At 48.2% G+C, this 20,156-nt stretch overlaps 1 protein-coding gene across 2 annotated transcripts; it reads left to right on the plus strand.

Annotated features, from left to right (window-relative positions):
• Nucleotides 1–230: 230 nt before the first annotated feature.
• Nucleotides 231–16,570, plus strand: LOC106827912 (signal-regulatory protein beta-1-like). 2 transcript variants are annotated; one of them, XM_070485422.1, is made up of 7 exons: nt 231–303; nt 3,955–4,302; nt 9,456–9,474; nt 9,982–10,286; nt 10,875–11,204; nt 11,365–11,375; nt 16,472–16,570. In XM_070485422.1, the coding sequence occupies exons 1-7, from the start codon at nt 231–233 to the stop codon at nt 16,568–16,570; spliced, it is 1,185 nt and encodes a 394-aa protein (XP_070341523.1). The 2 variants fall into 2 exon arrangements, with proteins under 2 accessions (XP_070341523.1, XP_070341522.1); XM_070485421.1 differs by lacking the exon at nt 11,365–11,375 and having other exon boundaries at nt 10,875–11,227.
• The last annotated feature ends 3,586 nt before the right edge of the window (nt 16,571–20,156 follow it).

Below are 20,156 nucleotides of genomic sequence, written 5' to 3' on the forward strand. Positions count from 1 at the left end.
GTGACTCCTCATCTTGTAGCCGCCTTCTCTGCCTGACTCCTATCTCACAATCCAGAAGCAGGAACTGTGTAGAATCTAAGAGTGAGTTACTGCCACAATCATGTCACGCCATCATAGGCACTTCCTCTCATGTCACAGGAGGTGGGCCATCTCTCCCCTCCACAGAGCACAGAGGTCAGGGTTCTCCCCAGCACACACACTTGGACAGAGCAGCTCCTCAGGCCTCCAAGATGCCCGTCCCTGCCTCCTGGCCCCACCGCCCTCCTCCTTGCCTGCTGCTGACTCTGCTGCTTGGACTCACAGGTGAGCATTCCTTGCAGTAGAATCCCCTCCCTCTGCCCCTGGGCTTTTAGGGCCTCCAGGTAAACACGGGTACACCACCCAGAGCTACCACGGGAGGACCAGGACTGGGCGTCATCTGAGAGCAGGAAATCAGGCATCTGAGCGTTTTCTCTGTGGATCCATCACCTGCAGCTGGTTGCCAGAGGCGTCAAAACAGATGATGCTTCAAACAGCAGCAAGGAGAACTGTGTGTGTTAAGGCCGTGGAGCAGCCCGGATTCAAGGCCGGGTCAACCGGGTCCAGAGTTCTTTCCTTTAACCCTGTTATGTTGCTCACCTTCTCAGACCAGGCTAATTGTAGAGAAATCAGAAAGCACAGAGGAGCTAACAGAATAATAGTCGTCAGCATCATGGCACTGTGAGGTCAGCAGAGTCCAGTTGTGCTGTGTGTGCTCACAGACCTGTGTTAATCATGTGTTGGGTGATTCCTCTGTGCCAATTGTTTTTACTGAGCTTTTGATATGAATTATAAGTTAAGTTAATCCTCAAAACAATCTTCTCTGCCAGCATGCTAGGCCACACTTTTTTGTGTCTATTTGTGAACGCATGTATTCATGTGTGTCTGTGTGTATATGAGTGAGTGTGAGGAATTGTACACACACACAGGATTTTCGAGAAGACTTTCCTTATCGCTCTCTTCGAATCATATTTAGTCTACATGCAATGCACATTGAACAGACGTTTAACTTTCTGTCTCAGCCAACATCCCACCTGCTTCTCTAAATTTATCCTTATGCTCCCCAAACTCCTCAGAGAAGCAAACTCATGCGTTACTATCTTGGAGTCTCTATTCCATGCTGGATAGAGGTGAGAGGGAGAGAAGAGGACAGAGATAAAGAGACTCCTGCCTATCTAATCTGTGTCTAAATTATATCCATGTCCATATCCATATCATCTAATGTCAGCTGAAGACTCCATCCCTCAGGAATCTAATGAGTAATCACTTCAGTTTCCTGAACTCTCCCCATGTCCAGACGCTGTTGGAAACGCCTACAGCTGTTACCTCATGAGATCATTGTATCCAATGTAGATTCTATGGTCCCCTCTACCTTACAGATGAGAAAACAGGAGCACAGAGAGTTCAGGGTCGCTCAAGGGTCAACGGTGGAGCCATGATCTGAACTCAGGCAACTGATCCAGAGCTCACAGATTTAACCATTACCCCACCTCCATCCCATGAGATTTCTGCAGCTTCTGCCACTGGCTGTGGGGAAAGGTGCTGTGGGAAAGCGGGTTTGTCGTTTTCTCCCGCTCGCCTTTCTGCGTCTTGCGTATATGCAATTTCCTCCTGTTTTTCATGAAGTCACCCCCATGGGAAACTCAGAATCTGACAAAGTTTCCATAGAGATCACCCACTTAAGATAGACTTCAGGGTTTGAGGCAGGTGTCACATTGGGCAGTTCACACATCATACAAACATTTCCTGGGTCCCTACTATGTGCCAGGAGCTGATCTAGGAGCCTGTAGTGCATTGGTGAATTCATTTTCTCTGCTGTTATTCATATTTTATCAGGCTCTGCACTAACCCTTGTTTTTTCCTTCCTTTCACTACCTCTGAGTTGATTTTGCTCTTCTTTTTCTAATTTCTTAAGGTATATAGTTGAACTATTGATTTATGGTCTTTCTTCTTCTTTAACGTATCCGCTACAGCTATCAATTTCCCTCTAGCACTGCTTTCAATGCATCTCATAAGTTTTGGCACGTTGTGGTTTTGTTTTCATCTGTCCCAAGGTATTCTCTACTTTCCTTGTGATTTCTTCTTTGGCTATGGATTTTCTTTAAGAGTGGGTTGTTTGATTTCTTCATATTTGTGAATATTCCAATTCTCCTTCTCTTATTGATTTGTAGTTTTATTTTAGTTACTGTTTCATCAGTGCACTGCTTGAACTGCCCTTTTATCAGATTCCAATATGTTGCCTTGTCATTCAACCTGTGTGTCAATGCCATTTACATAGGTTTTTGTTCTGGAAACTGGTTTCCGAAATAGTCAGCAGAAATCTGTGTGGTGGACAAAACAGTGGCCCCCCAAAGCGGTTCATTTCATAATACCCAGAACCTGTGAATATTTTTACTTTGTGTGGCATTTTGCAGAAGTGATTAAGTTAAGACTCTTGATATGGGGAGATTATCCTAGATTTTCAAAGTTGGCCCAATTGGATCACAAGGGTTCTCATAAGAAGGAGGGAGGAAAGTCAAAGGTAGAGAAGAACAAGTGACAATGGAAGGAAGAGGCTGGAGTGGCAGGAAGATGGGAACCATGATGCATGGAACGTGGGCAGCCTCTAGAATTTGGAAGCACAAGGAAGAGAAGCTCCAGAAGAGATGAAGTTTGGCTGACACCTTGATTTCAGCCCTGTAACCCCAATTTGTGGACTTCGACCTCCAAAAGTATAAGATGATAAATTTCTGTTGTTTTAAGCTACTAAGTTTTGGGTAATTGGTTACACAGCAGGATTAGGGAATCATAAAATGATTATGTTATGGATTAAAAAATCCCAGGAACTTGAAACAACGTTTTACTTCTTAATTAAACCACCTGTTCATTGTGTGTTGGGAGCTCTGCTCATCACTCAATCAAGGATCCAGGCTGGTGGAGCAGAGGCATCATGAGCATGTGGATCTCTGCATAAGAGGGAACTTGATGCATAGAGGTTCTTGCAGTTAAATGCTTATCCCACAAAATTTCTTCATCACTTCTGCTTGTAACTCAATGGTCTAAAATAGTCTCATGTGGGACTGGCCCCGTGGCGTAGTTAAATTCATATGCTCTGCTTCATCAGCCCGGGATTCAGCAGTTCGGATCCTGGGCATGGACCTTGCACCGCTCATCAAGCCATGCTATGACAGGTGTCCCACATATAAAGTGGAGGAAGATGAGCACAGATGTCAGCTAGGGGCAATCTTCCTCAGCAAAAAGAGGAGGATTGGTGGCGGATGATAGCTCTGGGCTAATATTCCTCAAAACAAATTAATTAAAAATAAAATATAATTAATTAATTAGTTAAAAAGTCTCATGATCCCACTCAATGCAATGGCCAGAAATGCAACATGCTGTGGGGCCAAAAAGTGGACAGCCAATAAAATCTTTAAAAAAAAAAATAGACAGACCGGCCCTGTGGCCAAGTGGTTGGGCTTGCACGCTCTGCTTCAGCGGCCCAGGGTTTCGCTGGTCCAAATCCTGGGCGAACACATGGCACGGCTCATCAGGCCACGCTAGTGCAGCATCACACATGCCATAACTAGAAGGACCCACGGCTATAACTACACCACTATGTACCGGGGGGCTTTGGGAGAAAAAGGAAAAATAAAATCTTAAAGAAAAAGAAAGTGGACAGCCAAAAGTATTTGGTGAAGCTTGAAACCCCCAGAGAGGGCTCAGGCCCTCACACCCACTCTCTGCCACATTACTTAACCTCTCTGTGCCTCGGTTTCTCATTTGTGGTAGTCTCACCTCCAGCCTTGTTATGAGGGTTACACATGGTGTCCATGCAATGTGCTGAGCTCAAGGCTGGCTCACGGTGTGCACTCAGTCAGGGAGAGCTGTTAATGAAAAACACTTGAGTAAACTGCAGGATCACAGAAGGATGAATAAATAATGTTTGTTTCCCCCCAGGAGTGGCAGGTGAGGAGCTGCAGGTGAATCAGCCTGACAAGTCAGTGTCGGTCGCAGCTGGAGAGACGGCCACTCTGCGCTGCACTATGACCTCCCTGAACCCCGAGGGGCCCGTCCAGTGGTTCAGGGGGAAAGGGCCAGGCCGGAAGTTAATCTACAATTTCAAAGGAGGCCCCTTCCCCCGAGTGACAACTGTTTCAGACCACACAAAGAAAAACAACAGGAACTTTTCCATCCGCATCAGAAACATCACCCCAGCAGACACTGGTATCTACTACTGTGTGAAGTTCCAGAAAGGGAAACTTGACAAGGATTTTAAGTCTGGACAAGGCACCCAGCTCACCGTGAGTGGTGAGTACAGAGTGGGCCTCCTTTGTCCCCTGGTGTGTGACAACATGTCGAAAACAACGCCCTCCCTTCTTTGAGTAACAACAAGAATCAGGCGTGGCAGTGGGTGTCTATACTCATGATCTGATTTCACCCCCTTCTATAGATCAGGGAACTTGAGACCTGGAGAGGGCATGCCAGTTGCTCAAGGCCCCAAAGCTGGTAAATGTGGGAAGAGTCTGGAACCACCATCTGCCTGGCTCCACAACCCTTGCCTTTTCCAATCCCGTCCAGCCCTTTGGATCCAGGGACGAGGGAACTGAAAGTCTGAGTGACCCGCCCAGTCACAAGAACAGACCTCGCCCTGCCTCCAGAGAGTGCCCCACACTGTGGCTGAGTCTCCCTTTACTCAGCACTTACTGAGCACCTACTGTGTGCCAGGCTGTGCTCTGGGTGCTGGGGAAGCAGCAGCGGACACAGCAGGTGAAGACTTTTTGCCCAAGAAGCTCACGTTCTCTTTCCTTTCTGTGAGGAGAAATCCTCGCAGGGCACGGAGGGGAGAACATATGATTCTTCATTTCATCTTCAGAAATATCACACTAAGAATCCCTAAGAGGCACAGACTCACTCTTTATTCTGACAGCCTGGCTGGAGGAGATGCACACGTTGGGTGTCTGCTGTGTGTCTGTCCATAAAACCCTCATGATTCAGGGACCAACTCACACAGTCACTGAAGGCTCTGGGCAGAGCTGGGTCGTCTCAGAATGTCCCTCACCCAGGGAACAGGTTCCCCATGTGAGTGACTTAGGACTTCCTTGCTGAGGCAGCAAAGATGCTCATCTAGGGTTTCTGCCAGAGGCCCAGGATCCTGAATTCCAGAATGTCAGCACAGGAAGGGCGTTTAGACCCATCCAGCCCAACCTCCATGTAGAGATGGGGAGCCTCAGGCCAAGAGGTGATAGAGGACTTAGCCCATGGTCACATTTCCAGTGAATGAAAGGATCTTTCCAGAAGCTGATCTGATTCAGGCAGACTCCATCTTTCCATCTTGCCCATCGCTGGACACTCTTTCCTTCAAAGAGTCTGGTGCGTAGTAGGCGTGAATAAAAAGTCCTTGCAGCAAACAGCAGAACAGGGAGCCAGTCTTCTCCTTTCCATCAGTTTCACAAAGGTTCAGAACGCCTCTCATTCAGACCTGGGGCCCGAGTTAATTAGGAACCTCTCCGAAACTTCAGCCACCGCATCCCCGGTCAAGCATTCCATACCAGCACCCAGAGCTGCCCAGTGTTTCAACAGCTGCATAACGCTCCCTTGTGTGGAGATCGCATCCTTTGTGTTTTAGTCTTCTGTCCATAGATATAGTTGTTCCCAACCTTGGGATAGTAAAACAGCCCTGCAGGGGAGAACCTTGTCCATGCACCACCTATTCATGTAGGAGATGCCACTGGAGGGGGAATCGTAGGTCAGAGGGTGTATTTTAATTTGTGTGGGTATTGAAAGATTTCCCTCATATTCCCAACACCCCAGATAGAGACAGGGAAGTTGGCTTTATCCTGACGTTGCAGATATTGCTGAAGTTCCCAAAGGTGTCTCCCTTCCCTAGATGATCCCAGCTAGTAAGTGGCTGCACCGCCACTCAGACCTGCTGCCTTCTAGTAGAGGGCTCACTCTGCTTCCCCAAGCCGCTGCCCTGATGATGCCCTGGATGAGAAAGGAGGGAGGCAGAGGGGACAGGGAGCAGCAGTGGGCCACACCTGTGTCTCCATCACAGCACTTACTCTTACAACCAGTGCTGTGAGGGAGGGGCCAGCTGTAGCTCTTTAACAGAGGAGGACACTGAGGCTCAGAGAGGGGACCTGACCTGAGCAGGCAGGGCAGCCAAGGCTGAACTCCCAGCAGCCTGACTCACAGCCCTGCTCTGCAGCACCCCGCTGTGCTTGTCACAGTGTGGAGAAAGCTCCAACCCTCTCCTCAAAATCTCGCATTGCTCTGTTCTTCAGCTGTACACGTTTTTTTTTTAAAGTCCTATGTGGGAAGTAGGGTTAGCTTTCCAACCCCAGGTCAGACAGATCCTGCAGGTGTCTCATGATGGGCTGAGCCTGTTCCTAAAACACCGGGCTCAGCATACGTCACAGCACTCAGGAGTCTCCCCCAGTGTGGTGATGTTGCTCCTTCACTGAGCAGCCTGCAGGAGCAGCTCTGGGAAGGGCAGTGTGGACGAGCAGAGAGGGGCCCGCACTCCCAGCAACACTGTGCAGCCCGTTCCTGACTCTGCAGACTGAGGACGAGGAGGAGGCAGTTCCTAGGGGTGTGGGGGCCCTGCGAGAGCAAGGTCACATTCTAGACCAGCTGTCAGGAGCCCGTGTCCTCCCTTTATTGCTGCAGGGTCACCGGCCTGGGCACTCTGAAGGGACTCCTCCCTGTAAATGCTTGAAGTCAGGAATCCCAGAGGGGGAGGGAGGGTCAGCATGAGGGCTCAGGAAGATGGGCACTTGCCCTGTGATGGACATGAAACCTTGGGGTTCACAGAAGATTCCCCCTGGGATGCAGTGGAGGGAGGAGACAGTCCCTTCATTTCTCTCAGCCTCAGTTTCCCCAACTGTAAAATGGGGATAATCCTGGATTCCTGTTAGGAGAGTTGAAAGGATCTGAGGCGCTCTGTGTAAATCAGCCAGCACAGAGCATCACCCCCAAATAGAGGCATGACATCAAGGTTGGGACCTAGTGCCCTCTTCTGGGCCTCAGTGTCCTCCCCTGTAGAAGGTGGATGATCACACAGCCTCTGCAGGATGCGATGAGTGATACAGGAGCCTGGAGAGAAACCAGACCCGCAGTGAGCGATGGGTGTTCTCACCCCAAATCTGTGTGGTCTCGGACAAGTCAGCTTCCCTGAGTCCTCAGTCTCCCCAGCTGTGAAGTGGGGTAATCACAGCCACCATCCAGGGGTCTGTGAGCTTTGGAGAAGACTTCTAGAAAGGCCGCCATGTGGTGGTGTCCGGTGTCACTGAGCATCAGTGTGCGATGGTTGAGAGCATGGGCCGGGTTGTCTGCCTGGGCTCACATCTCAGCTCTGCCAGTTCCCAGCTCTGTGACCTCTGACTTATCACTCCCCATATTGGGCCTGAGTGTCCTCATCTGTCAGTGATGGTACCGACCTGACAGAGCAGCCAGGCTGAAGGAGGAATACTCATGGTGCTCAGAGCAGTGCCTGGTGTGTAGTAATGTTCCATCAGTGTGAACTGTGATGTGTGAAGCCGTGGGACCTTGGAGGATCACTTTCCTCTCTAGGTCTCAAGAACAAACAGGGTTTGGGGGCTGGGGTTGGGTGCCTTTCAACCTTGGCTGCTCATTAGAAAAACCTGGGAAATGTTGACAAACTTCCCCAGCTCCTGCTCCACCCTGAAAATTCTGCCTTAGTTGTTCAGACATGGGCCTGGGCAGCTGAATTTTGTAACTAGTTCAGAGTTTTCCGACGCACAGCCAGGGCAGAGAAGCCCTGAGCTAGATGTTCTCTGAGGTCACAGAGGAAAAGCTGTATTTCTTCCCCTGACAACAGTGGCTCCACCTGCCGCTGGGGCTGCGAGAGCAGCTTCTGGGCTGTGGGTGCCTCAGAATAGCAGGTGCCCCTGACAGCTCTTCAGAGCCCAAGAACATAAGGCCGAGTGGAGCGTCAGGACCCCTCCCAGGTGCTCCTGGGGCTGAGAGCAGCTTCCTGCCCTCTCCACCCCGAGGACGGGCAGCCCAGACACCCCGTTCAAATCCGATCTTCATCGCTGGTGAAACCTTCCCATCTCTAAACACACGTGTCTCACAGGCTGGGATCCCTACAAACACTCCTGCTCAGCCCACAGCGCCCGCTGCCTCCACCCACCAAGACGGCCCTGCCGAGATCGGTCCTCCAGCCTTTCAGATGCTCAGTTTTCTGTAAAGAGCTGATCTGCAGGAAACGCCTGTGATCGCCTGTGTGTTTTGAAAGCCAGTTCGCCAAATTTGTTTCCTGAGGGGATCACTAAAAAAAGAGGGAGAGAATCATATATCAGGGGTTTCTACTGAGCTTTTCATGGCAGCTGCACGAGCAGGGTGCAAGACTTTTCTTGGTGTTTCCGCAAAGCTTTTGTTTTACCTAAAACTAGTAGGTTATTTCAGAACCAGACATGACCACATCGTATGATAACAATCACAGGTGTTATTTATTAAGCACCTACTATAGACCAGGCTCTGGGTTTTACACACATCCTCCCCATCTCTAGGGTGGTGTTTTGATCCACTTTGTAGAGAAACAGACACTGAGGCTCAGGATGAAAAACAGAGACGCTAAAATGAATCAGCCGTGTGTGTGGTGAGATGCGCTCTGCCCTTTACCTGCTGTGCGCCCTCGGCCAGCCCTGTTCCTCTCTGAGCGTCATCCCATAAACGGGACCATAGTCGGGCCTCCCTCAAGGGGCTGGCGGGCAGATTAAGGAGCTGAGGGGCCAAGAGGGATCAGGCAGGCTCAGCCTCCCAAGATGCTCTCCACAAAAGGTGATGGATCACAGCATCTCATCTGTCTTGGGGCATCAGGGCTGCTGGTGTTTTTATGATTTGAATTATTCAAGTGACAGCTCCTTAATATGTCCTCAAAATGTTTAACAAGTTTTAGGGAGCAAGTTTATTCTTCACAAAGGCAAATATTTGTGACTCTTGCAGAAGGTGTTGGGTAATAATTGACACTTTGGAGACACTCTATAGGACCCGTTTACAGGGAGAGGCTGCCCTCACTTTTGACTCACTGAATTGTGTGTGTTTCAGGACACTGCTCCATAGGCCTGTGTCTGTGTCTCTTCTGACTTAACAACAATTAAGAGATTAACCGCCTTTGGCTTTCTCAGCTTCGGTGATCTTTGTTATCAACCCAAAACTGTCACGAAAGAAGAATCCAGATTCAGAAAAACATCCTTTCACCCCGACTCTTTCCAATTCAGGCATTGGCACAGTTAGACCCTGCTGGATCAATTGTAGAAAGAAAGAAAACTATGGAGTAAATTCATAAAAACCTGCAGGGAGAGCTCTGGATATGAATTAAGTCTAGGTTAAAGATACATCTATGTTTGTTTATTTTTGTGAAGCATCTTCTGTTTTACTGAAAGCAAAAATGCTTCCACTGCCTGATTTAACCCTCACTGTAACCCGGCAAGGAGAAATGCCAGCTGCCCCATCTCACAGAGGAGGAGCTGGGATGTGCCCCAGCCACTCCTCTCATCCACCTGCCAGCCTGGTTCCAGGTTTCATGGTGGTCCCGCTGTGCCACTGCTCACATGCGTTCACTCCTGTAAACGCTTTCTCTGAAGTGAGTAAGGTTTCCAGGGGAGGCCAGCCAGGAACAGTTAATACAGAGTGAGATCCACTAGTAATTGTGTTCCTGTGCCCAGACTGGTGGGAATCCACCTGGCACAGCAAGAGGTGGGCCATGAACTCAGGCCTGGAGTTCCATGCCCCTGCCCCTTAGTCAGAGTCCACCTCTGGAGCCTGTTGTCCTCCTCTGTAAGATGAGGACGACCCGCCCTCCCAGCGCTAATAGGAGGAGTGAAAAGTAATGCCTGTGAAGTTTCTTACCAGTGTCACACACTTATGATCAGTGATACAGTCACAGTTATGTTTATTGTTTACAAATGCTCCTTTTGTAGCCAAATGCTCTACCCACCTTCCCCCCACTCCCCCCACCGTGCTTTCAGGCCCCACGGCGAGGGCCCCGCCCAAGCAGACAGGGAGCTTCACCTGCGAGTCCCACGGCTTCTCCCCCAGAAACATCACCCTGAAATGGTTCAAAAATGGCAATGAGCTCCCAGACTCCCAGACCAATGTGGACCCAGAAGGAGACAGCGTGTCCTACAGCGTCTCCAGCACAGCCCAGGTGCTGCTGGCCCCGGGGGATGTTCGCTCCCAGGTCATCTGCGAGGTGGCCCACGTCACCCTGCAGGGGGCCCCTCCTCTTCGTGGGACGGCCAACTTGTCTGAGACCATCCGAGGTAGACGCCTCTCACCCCCAGCCCAAGCCCGCACCTGCCCCCAAGCCCCCAAGCCAGCTCCTCCCCCTGCTGTTTCCTCCAGGCCTGAATTGCCTTGATTCCACTTCCTGACACTCCTTCCCAGTCACCAGTCACCTGGATATGCTGGTCACTCACTCATGTTTTAGTGGTGGCTGCCAGGTGGACCACTGCCATGTGCCAAGCTCTGTGCTAGGTGATGTCATCTACTTTCCCAATAACATCTGCAATTACTGAGCACCTACTCTAAGCCCAGCCCCTATGTGCTTGGTGATTTTATATATTTTGCTACCGTTATTAATCTCCTACTGCATGCAAAGGGCTGTGCTTATTGATTTCACTCATTGTAACCCTAACAGGAGCTACTAGCCCCTGAACACCTACTGTGCGCCTGGCACTGTGCTTAGTGATTCATTCATATGCAGAGTGTACCTTCACCGTTTGAGCACCTGCTGCATGCCTGGCACTGTCCTGTGTGATTCCCATCTGTAGTGGCAGGTCAGTTATGGCGCCCTCCTCTGTGATCTGTCTGTTCCATAAGGTCAGAGCTTCTGCCCTGTGCTGTTTCAGTTCCACCCACCTTGGAGGTTTCCCAACACTCCATGGCAGGGAACCTGGTGAACGTCACCTGCCAGGCGAACAAGTTCTACCCTCCGCGCCTAAAGCTGACCTGGTTGGAGAACGGAAACGTGACCCGAACAGAAACAGCCTCAACCCTCATAGAGAACAAGGATGGGACGTTTAACTGGACAAGCTGGCTGCTGGTGAACTCATCTACCCACAGGGAGGATGTGGTGCTCACCTGCCAGGTGGAGCGTGACGGACAGCCGGCAATCAGCAAACAGCATATGCTGAAGGCCTCTGCCCACCAGAAGGAGCAGGACACAGGTGGAACCCCTGGTGAGCCCTCCACTCCTACTGACGTGGCTCTTTTTAAATTTTGGGTTTCTTTAAATGTTAAAAGTAGCAATTATTGCTTATTATAGAATAATCTAGAAGTCTATAAATATAAAGTCCCATTTGGAACTGAGCTCCCCTCCCCTAAATCCCACCCTCCAAGAGTCAGCGCTGGTAAGAGTTTGGTGCATATTTTTATAGATGTTTGACATAAACACACAGTAAAGAAAGAAGGGAGGGAGGGAGCTTATCCTGTTCATAGCATCCTGCCTCCTGCTTTCTCCACCTGACAATGATGACGTCACCATGCCTCCCTCCTCCTTCTTCTTTCTAAGTTCTGCCTAGTCTTTATTCCATCCTAAATTTTTCCATCCACATTAGTAATATCCCCCCAGCAGATTTCTGCACTTACTACTCTGTGAAATTCTGGAAAGCAGAGTCTTGAGGACATGAGGTGTGAGTCTGGACCAGGCATCTGGTCGACCCTGACTGGTCACACCACCGGCCTCCTTTGTCCCCTGACTTCTGACAATGTACCAGTAATAATCACAACCACTCACTGCACATTTACTATATGCAGATGCCAGTTCATCTGTGATCTCTTTTCCTGCTTCAACCACCCTGGGGATCTGGAGTTTTACAGAAGAGGCTCAGGGACCAAGGTAGGGGATGATGTTGAAGACTTTTTGCTGTTAAACCAGGAGATTGGGCTAACCTAATCAAGGTAAATCTGAGTCCCTGAGAACAGGGACCACCAGCCTGTGCAGGAAATAGGTGCTAATAAGAGACACAATGCCCTCAGCTGGGCATTGTCCAAGGACCTACAGAGTTCCCCTTTCTATGAACAGAATATGTCCTATTTCTGTCTCAGGTAATGTCAAGAGGGAGTCAGGTCAGGTTTCCAGGAGTCTTTACTCCAGAAGACCTTTCAATGGGCCACATTCCTTCCATCTGCTCTAGGGTGTTGTCCTCATCTGCTGGGTCAACTCTGGGGCACCGAGTGTCCATGACCCTGCTTGAAAGAAGCGTAAAGATAGGGAAAGGAAGACAATTTCCCTTAACACAAAAGACGACAGAGTTGCATAACTGTGTCCACTAATAACTTGTCATTTATGCACAACTGCGTGCAAGTGGACCCACTATTGTGTGGTCATATCATTAAGGAGACTGGTTTTTCTACAAAACAAATACCATCATACACTTCATAAAATTGACAGTAATTCTCTAATATCATCTAAGATGGAGCATATGCTCACATTTTCCCAAATGTCTTTTATAACTGTTTTCTTTGCACCAAAATTGGTTTAATTTCTTCTACAAATTTAATGAAAGCATTTCATCTATAAATGCTTGGTAGAATATTCCTGTGAAATTGTCAGGGTCTTGAGGATTCTTTTTCATGAGTTTTAGTTTATGAATTTAGTTTCCTTGATGTTTAGGGCTATTCAAATTATTCACTTCATGTTGAGTGCATTGTGGTAGGCTGTGCTTTCTGAGGAATTTGGTCCGTTTTCTCTGGTTGTCACATCTGCCTGTAGGCTTGCTCACAGTCTCCCCTCATTATCCTTCTGATGTCTGCGGGGTCCATAGTGATGCCTCCTCTTTCATTCCTGATGCTGGAAATGTGCCACTTCTCCTTTTTGTTTATCATCAGTCCTGCTAAAAGTTTTTCAATTTTATAGATACTTTCAAAGAAGCTGCTTTTCCTTTCAGGAATTTTTTCTACTGCTTCTCTGTTTTCAATTTCATTGATTTTTCTTCTCTTCTCTTTGCTATTTGCTTCCTCCTGCTTTGGGTTTCTTTTGTTCCTCCTTTTCTCATTTCTTGAGGCAGGAATGTGATGACTGATTTTACACTTCTCCTTTGTCTAATGCCATCCTGGTCTCCTCCTGTGCTGGGCAGTTGGGAGAGGGGGATTAGACCCCCAGGGACTGTGTTCTCACTCCAGTCCTCAGGGGCCCATCCAGTCTGCTTCCTCATCCTCCTTCCAGAGTCCTCCTGTGCTGGTACCTCATGTTGTTTCTGGGGTCAGAAGGGAGATCAGGGAGAGATGGGTCTTCGCCATCCTGTCTGAAACAGCCTGTGTTTGCTCCTTAGTGTTCATCTTTGCAAGGGCTCAGACAAGGGCTGTTACTTCCAGATGCCGTCAGTGTGCCTGAACGAAAGGCTTGCTAGTGTACTGAGGCTGGACATGGTTTTTGGATTGTCTAGGTTGGGGGCTTGGGCAAAGTCCAAGATGCTCCTGTGACACTGCTGCTGCAGGATGCCCAGGCTTCCCCAGGTGTCTGAGGGCTCCAGCCACCGCAGTCCTGGGTGCAATGGGTCTGATGTGAGGATGCACATCTTTATGTCCATTTTTATGGTATTTGCGTGTTTTACAATATTTCTAGCTTAATGGCTCTCTCTTCTCTCAGCACAGCATAACCCAGGTGTGTCAATGGAGTTTGGGTTGGTTGGTTTTGACAGTGGGAGACAGGTTCTAAGGCCTCTGAGGTTTTCTGGTTCTCTTTATATTTCAGAAGCTTAAATTTCCCTCCCCCCGTTTCCTTCTTTTCTTTGCTACTCAACTCCCAAACAGTACTTTTCCCTTCTCTTTTTGCCTTTTTGCCCTAGAAGTTATGCACTTTAAATTGAGCCTAGCCCTTTAGTCACATCTGTCCTTTATATGTCCCAGCCTCCTTGTATTAGGATCCTATTGCTGCTGTAACAAATCACCACATTTTTAGTGGCTTTAAAGAGCATGAATTTACAACCTTACGGTTCCAGAGGTCAGGAGTCTAAAATGGGCTCAGGGCTGCGCTCCTCCTGGAGGCTCCAGGGGAGACTCACTGTCCTCACCTTTTCCAGCTCCTAGAGGAGGCCGACATTCCTCGGTGAGGGCCCCCCTCACTCTGACCTCTGACTCTGTCTTCACATCTCCTTCTCCGACTCTCCTGCCTCCCTCTTTCTCTTATGAGGATGTTTGTGATCAAACTGGCTCCACTCGATAACCCAGGATGGTGTCTCCATCTTGAGATCCTTGACTTAATCACCAATACTATGCCTTTTACCATGTAAGTAACATATTCACAGATTCTGAGGATTCTGTGAGAAAGAACCCTTCAATCAGGTAAACTTTGAAACCATTTCCTATGATCTGTGCTCTAACCTGGAGGACACATTTCCAACATTTTCAAATTTAAGGTAGATTTAATATTGGCGGTGGGATTTCCCAATAACTCTGAGGCTCCTCAGCTAGCTGCCCTATCGCTTTTCCTGGTGGCTTGGTGAGGCTGGGATGGCAGCCTACTGAGCAATTGTGCACTAGGGTTTGGTGATATTTCTTATTAACTCACAGTTATTTTGTAGTTCTAGGATTTTCTCTTCAAGTGATACTGAGATCCAGTTTTATGTAGAATTTACTTTTCCCTCTATGTTTTCCTGTGGTTGGAGAGGCTGTGTTTGGAGACAAGGAGCTGTGCTGCGGGCATTGTCCTCAGCATGCAGAAGTCACCTAAGATTCCTGAGTGCTTTGTCCAATATGTGCCTGTCCCACATCTCAGGGTCTGTCCTTTCCCATCAGGGCCCTATTGTGGCAGAGAAGTCCCAGTGAAGTTGAGAATTCAACCTCCTCTGCAGCTCTGCTAATATAATCATGTCCTGGGCCCAATCCTCATCATCCTCTGCCCTCTGGCTCTAGGAGATAAGACTCTGCAGTGCTGCCAGGAAGTCCTCTGGCTCTCACACTTAACCTTGAACAGGGGATTAATCTCTCTAATTTTCCTTGTCTTTCTCCAAAGGACTGATGCCCCAGCAACAGCCATGCAATTCTACAGTCCTTATAACGACCATTTCCCAACTGAATTTCAAATGCTTGACCCAAAGTATTCCCTACCTCTGGTCATACCCACCCAGTTCACAACTGGTGAACTTTGAACACTTGCACCACGAGGGGAAGCCCAGGCCTCCCTCTGCTCCACTTCCCGACAGTGCTGGGGTCCTCTTGGCCAGCCCAGTGATCCAGCTCCAAATCTGCGTTTAGAGTTTACTTTCCAGAGCACTCCCAGATGAACTCCCCTAGGTCAGTCCTCTGGGAAGCGGACTCTGAAAAGGAGATGAGAATGTAGAAGCTTATTGTGGAGTGCTGCCAGGATCAACATGCATTTGTGAAGGAGCAGACCTGGGAGAGGGAGCTGTTGACCTACAAAGCAGGCACAACAAAGACTCAGCCGTCTCACAGAGCTGTACAGCCTGGGGGTCTTTCAGAGCTGTTCTCAATGGAGGGGAGAGGGCTGAGCCTCTATACTCCAGTTCAGCCAGTCTTTCTGATGCGAGCTGCCCTCCAGAAGGAGGTGCAAACTCAGGCAATGCAGCTCCCTTCACCTGAGAGTAAGTCCCAGAGAGCCGCTCAATGAGAACTGTCATCCTCCAACAGCCCCAGGAGCAAAAGAGGGTGACGTCTCCTCTCCTTCCTCAAGCAGAATTTTATTTGAAAAAATTATTTTAATACCTTTCTTATTTCAAAGCAAAACTGCTCATTGTAAATACAAGAACTCAAAAATTTGCTTCCCCAGATTCCGTGTCTAACAGAAAAATTTCAGCTGCCGTGCTCAGTGGGGTCAAAGAGGGCTGTATGGTGTTCGAAGCCCCTCCCAACCATGAGACCCCATTTCCTAGACCTGAGGGCTCCCTCAGCTCCTGAGAACATGGGGTCATCCACCCTCGCCCTGGTATGAACGAGGGCAGCCCTGTAGCTCTCTCAACCACTGTGAAGTCTGTCCTCCCTCTACTTACATGCTGTGTAGACATTCATTCTTATAACCCTGAGAGACTGGACTTGTCTTGGTCCAAAAGAGGAGTTGTCTGGGTCATTCTATAGGACAACACTAGTGGATTTCCCTAGGTGTGAATCCCACTAATCTTGTGACCCTTCCAAAACTCTCTGAGCCTCAGTTTCCTCATCAGAATGAAGATAATACCTGCTCCATAGAGGTACGAAGATCAAGTAAGTAAACCAGGCGCCACAATTAACGAGTCACTGAGGACAAGTTCTCTCCACCCTTGCCTTAAGGGGAACAACCCAGGCAGCCTGAGAAGGGGGTGAGTGAGAATGAGGAACCTCTGAACCCTGATTTCTGCCTCAAGCCTGAGTGCAGGGCAGGACACAGATTCAAAAGCTTCAGAATGCTGATGGCTCAGGTGGCCCCAGATGGAGTCAGTGGAGGCCTGGGAATGACTCCCGTCTGGCCCCTCTAATGGCTCCTCCTGTCCCTTGCTTTCCAGACCGAGAGCTGTCTACTTCCCCTCTGGTTGTCTTCCTTCTAGGCCCAAAGGTGCTGCTGGCCATCGTGGTCTCTGCTATCTATGTCCACAGGAAGCGGAGGGCCTGACTGTAAGTTGTGGGGCAGGGAGGGCAGGACAAGGTCTGTTCCATAAAGGGGAAGGTCAGCAAGAGGGGCCAGCCCACAGGTCACACAGGGTCAGGGGACACCTCTCCCTCAACACTCGGGATTATCGTGGATCCCTCTAAGAGTTTCTCAATCCCAGGAACTGTGTGGGGTCCTGCAGGAGGTGGGCTGGATCAGTGTTTTCAAAGGGTGTCCCCAGAGTCCTAGGGGTTCTGTGGAGGAAGTGGGCAGATGAAGTATGCATGACGGGAAGCTGAGTGGGTGGTCTCCTTGGAAATCACCTCTAGATTATTTGAATGCTTGGGCAAAGGGAAACCACATTTTAGAATAAAATGGAGAAGTCCCGATCTGCTGCTCTGAGGGCTATTCCCGCTCTGACCCTCTGAGTGACAGAGTGGAAGGGACGGGGAAGGGAGACCAGGACTTGGGGAAGAAGGGTGAGGTGGCAGAATCATGTCTCATGGCCTGTCCTGTCACAACAGGCATCCCAGGAGGAGAACAGCCCCGGGAACATAGGAGGCATGCAGGGAGCATTTATTGAATATCGAGCAGATAACTAAACATAGCCATTCTCCCACAGTTCCTACCTTCCTTTGCTGATCCTGCCGCCTTCAATCTCTGTTGTTTCTTTCCTTCCCTGAAGAGCCCAGCCTAAGAAAAGAAGATGACCAGAACCGTCCAAGACTGCTCCAAATGCCTCCCGTCCCTGGAGACCTGCCTGCTCACACTCTCCTGCTGCTTGTTCTCACAGTCCTTGATGCCCCCAGAGTTGGGTCTTCATATGTGCTCCTGAGTGGGGGCCATGGTAACTACCTCTGGGGACTGACTCCTCACCTTCCTGGAATGTGAGAAACAAGTCAAATCTACACATAGCAGGATGTCTCTCATCCCTCGCCTTGGGACTTGGCCATGAACTACACACTCATGTCCATGCATCAAGAGTTATTCTACCTTCTAGATCCCTGCCTACCCCTCATTCTCCAGCCTTGTTGAGGTTTTCTACTGCCTCTTGAGGTCAAATGAACATCCTTCTTGATTCTTTTTTTCCTGAAGTAGATTGGCGCTGAGCTAACATCTGTGCTCATCTTCCTTTATTTGTATGTGGATCGCTGATGAGCGGTGCATAGGTCCAAGCCCAGGATCCGAACCTGTGAACCTCAGGTCCCCGAAGTGGAGTGTGAGAATTTAACCACTGTGCAACCTGGCCAGCCCCCTACCAGATCCTGACTTTAAGAAGAGAAATTATTTTCCTTCCCTGTTGCCTAAACATCCTACTCCTCAAATCCAGAAAGAACATTTCCCTCCTCTCTCTGTGATGTAAACTCTAAATTCTTCCATCCTCTTGCATCCTTCCCAGCCCTGTTGCTCATGGTCCACATGCTGTCAGTCCAAATGCCATGGAGTCATCTTTGATTTCTCTTTATCCATATCCCATCTTCAATTCTACCTTCAACATGCTTATGTGTAGTGGTGAGATGGCAAATATTAAACAATTGATTCTCCAAAAGAAAAAAAGCCTTGATTTCTAGTGCTTGCCAATTTCTGTGGTGTAAACACTGCCAATGAGGCCAATTGAAGCTGCCAGCAGTTTAACTTCCATAAACCACCCTATATGAAATATCAGTTCCTCTCTCTCACCTGCCATTCCAATTCCTCTTGACCTGATTGGTCTGGTTCCTTAGCACTTACTACCATCTCACATACTAAACATGGCAGTGCTCACTTTGCACGGTAGTGCAGGACCGTAAGAATGACCTGCAAACTGAAACCATGGAAAATGACCTCAATACTCAATGGAACTAATAATGATTGTGCTGTGTGTGACCTTTAAAATTTTCCCCCAAACATTAGAAACTCTCTTAGTGTCAGTTTTAAATGTAGAGGAAAATGAAAAAATAGAAAAACTAATATTGATTTAGTGTACTTTCACTTGAATCATGAGAAACATTGAGAATGAAAGTATTTTATTTATTTGTGAAAACGTATCAAGAGCAGTTTGAACAGTGTTTACTTTCTTCTTGTTGAGTAATTTACAATATAGAGCGAGCATCTTTCCTCTGCCTGTGTGAGTCATCAGACTCTTTTCTAAGTTTGTATCAGCCTCCCTTGTGCTCTCACTGTTGTGAAATCTTTACAAAGTTCCTTTAAGTTGAAGTATTTGCTAATGTCACTGCCTCTGGGACATTTTCACCCTTTTCCTCAGCACCACTTCCCTCATTTATGTGGTAAGTTAGCTTTCATTAAGTTCCTCCTGCTGCATACCCAGAATCTAACAGTATCAGTGTCAACATCCCCACGGTCAGCTGTTTCTTCTGTAATTCCACTTACATTGTATTTGCCTTTCACCTCCAGCCTCATCACTTTTCATTTCTCCATTGCACTTTCATCTCTGTTGTCCATTCCCTTTGGCAATAATTCTTTTTTATAAACTGTCATTTGGGTATATCACTGGGAGACAAGGAGAAAACACAGCTACATGCTTTGCAGTCCGTGCGTACACTGAGTAACAGAGTCCCAGTGATCAATCACTATAGACTTTGAAAGAAGTCATGTAATTGATTACTGACCATAAAGAGCATCTGTTAGTTACAGAGTGGTTTGTGAACTGAAGAAAAGCCAGCAGCCAAGTTTGTACTTATGCAATTGCTCTCATCAAACTTACTGTGGTAGCTGGAATTTGAACCGTGTGTTGAGGGATGGTATTTAACTGAGCCGTGGTAACTGAAATTCATGCAGATCAGCACCATGCCAAGTGAGATCCGCTTGTGTGCGTCTCTTCCTCAAACAGGATGTCACTCTAACAAGAAGGGACTATCTGTATCCTCAGTGCCAGAACAGTGACTGCCATATGGTAGATCATCACATTTTTTTTTAAATAAGTGAATGAATACTTCCTTGAGGACATTGGTTTCTACTAGATGTTGGGTTTCAAAATAAAATTTTCCTTTGTTCAGTCATCTGACTCTTGTTTTCTGAAGCCCTTTTGTTAAAGACTACTTTCTCTTCTTTGTGTTTAAGAAATTCCATCAAGGGGCTGGCTCCGTGGCCGAGGGGTTAAGTTCGCGTGCTCCGCTGCAGGTTGCCCAGTGTTTCATTGGTTCAAATCCTGGGCGCGGACAGGGCACTGCTCATGGGGCCGCAGTGGGGCAGCGTCCCACATGCCACAACTAGAAGGACCCACAACGAAGAATATACAACTATGTACCAGGGGGCTTTGGGGAGAAAAAGGGAAAAAAATAAAATCTTTAAAAAAAAAATACCATCAAAAATTCAATACCTTTAGAAAATAAAGTGCCCCAAAAAACACCACCAAATTAAAGAAAAACCTCATTGATTGGATTGAGGTCAAAGGGGTGCAAGAATCAACTGAAAGAGCTCCCAAAGCAGAAAGCTGGAATAATTTGGGGAACAAAATCAATAGACCATTGGATTATGCTGTGGTCTGAATGTTCATGTCCCCCTGAAATTCATGTTAGAGTCCGAATGCCCAATGTGATGGTGGTAGAAGGTGAGGCCTTTGGAAGCTGATTAGATTGAGGGCTCCATCCTCATGAATGAGATTAGTGCT

This window comes from Equus asinus, chromosome 15 (assembly GCF_041296235.1).
Source record: "Equus asinus isolate D_3611 breed Donkey chromosome 15, EquAss-T2T_v2, whole genome shotgun sequence".
Taxonomy (NCBI): domain Eukaryota; kingdom Metazoa; phylum Chordata; class Mammalia; order Perissodactyla; family Equidae; genus Equus; species Equus asinus.

What these genes read in the sequence shown, in the direction of transcription:
- LOC106827912 (XM_070485421.1), top strand. Translation starts at nt 231, where the DNA reads ATGCCCGTCCCTGCCTCCTGGCCCCACCGCCCTCCTCCTTGCCTGCTG. An exon ending in TCTGCTGCTTGGACTCACAG is followed by an intron (nt 304 to 3,954) that starts GTGAGCATTCCT and finishes GTTTCCCCCCAG; the next exon opens with GAGTGGCAGGTGAGGAGCTG. An exon ending in AGCCCTCCACTCCTACTGAC is followed by an intron (nt 11,228 to 16,471) that starts GTGGCTCTTTTT and finishes CCAGACCGAGAG; the next exon opens with CTGTCTACTTCCCCTCTGGT.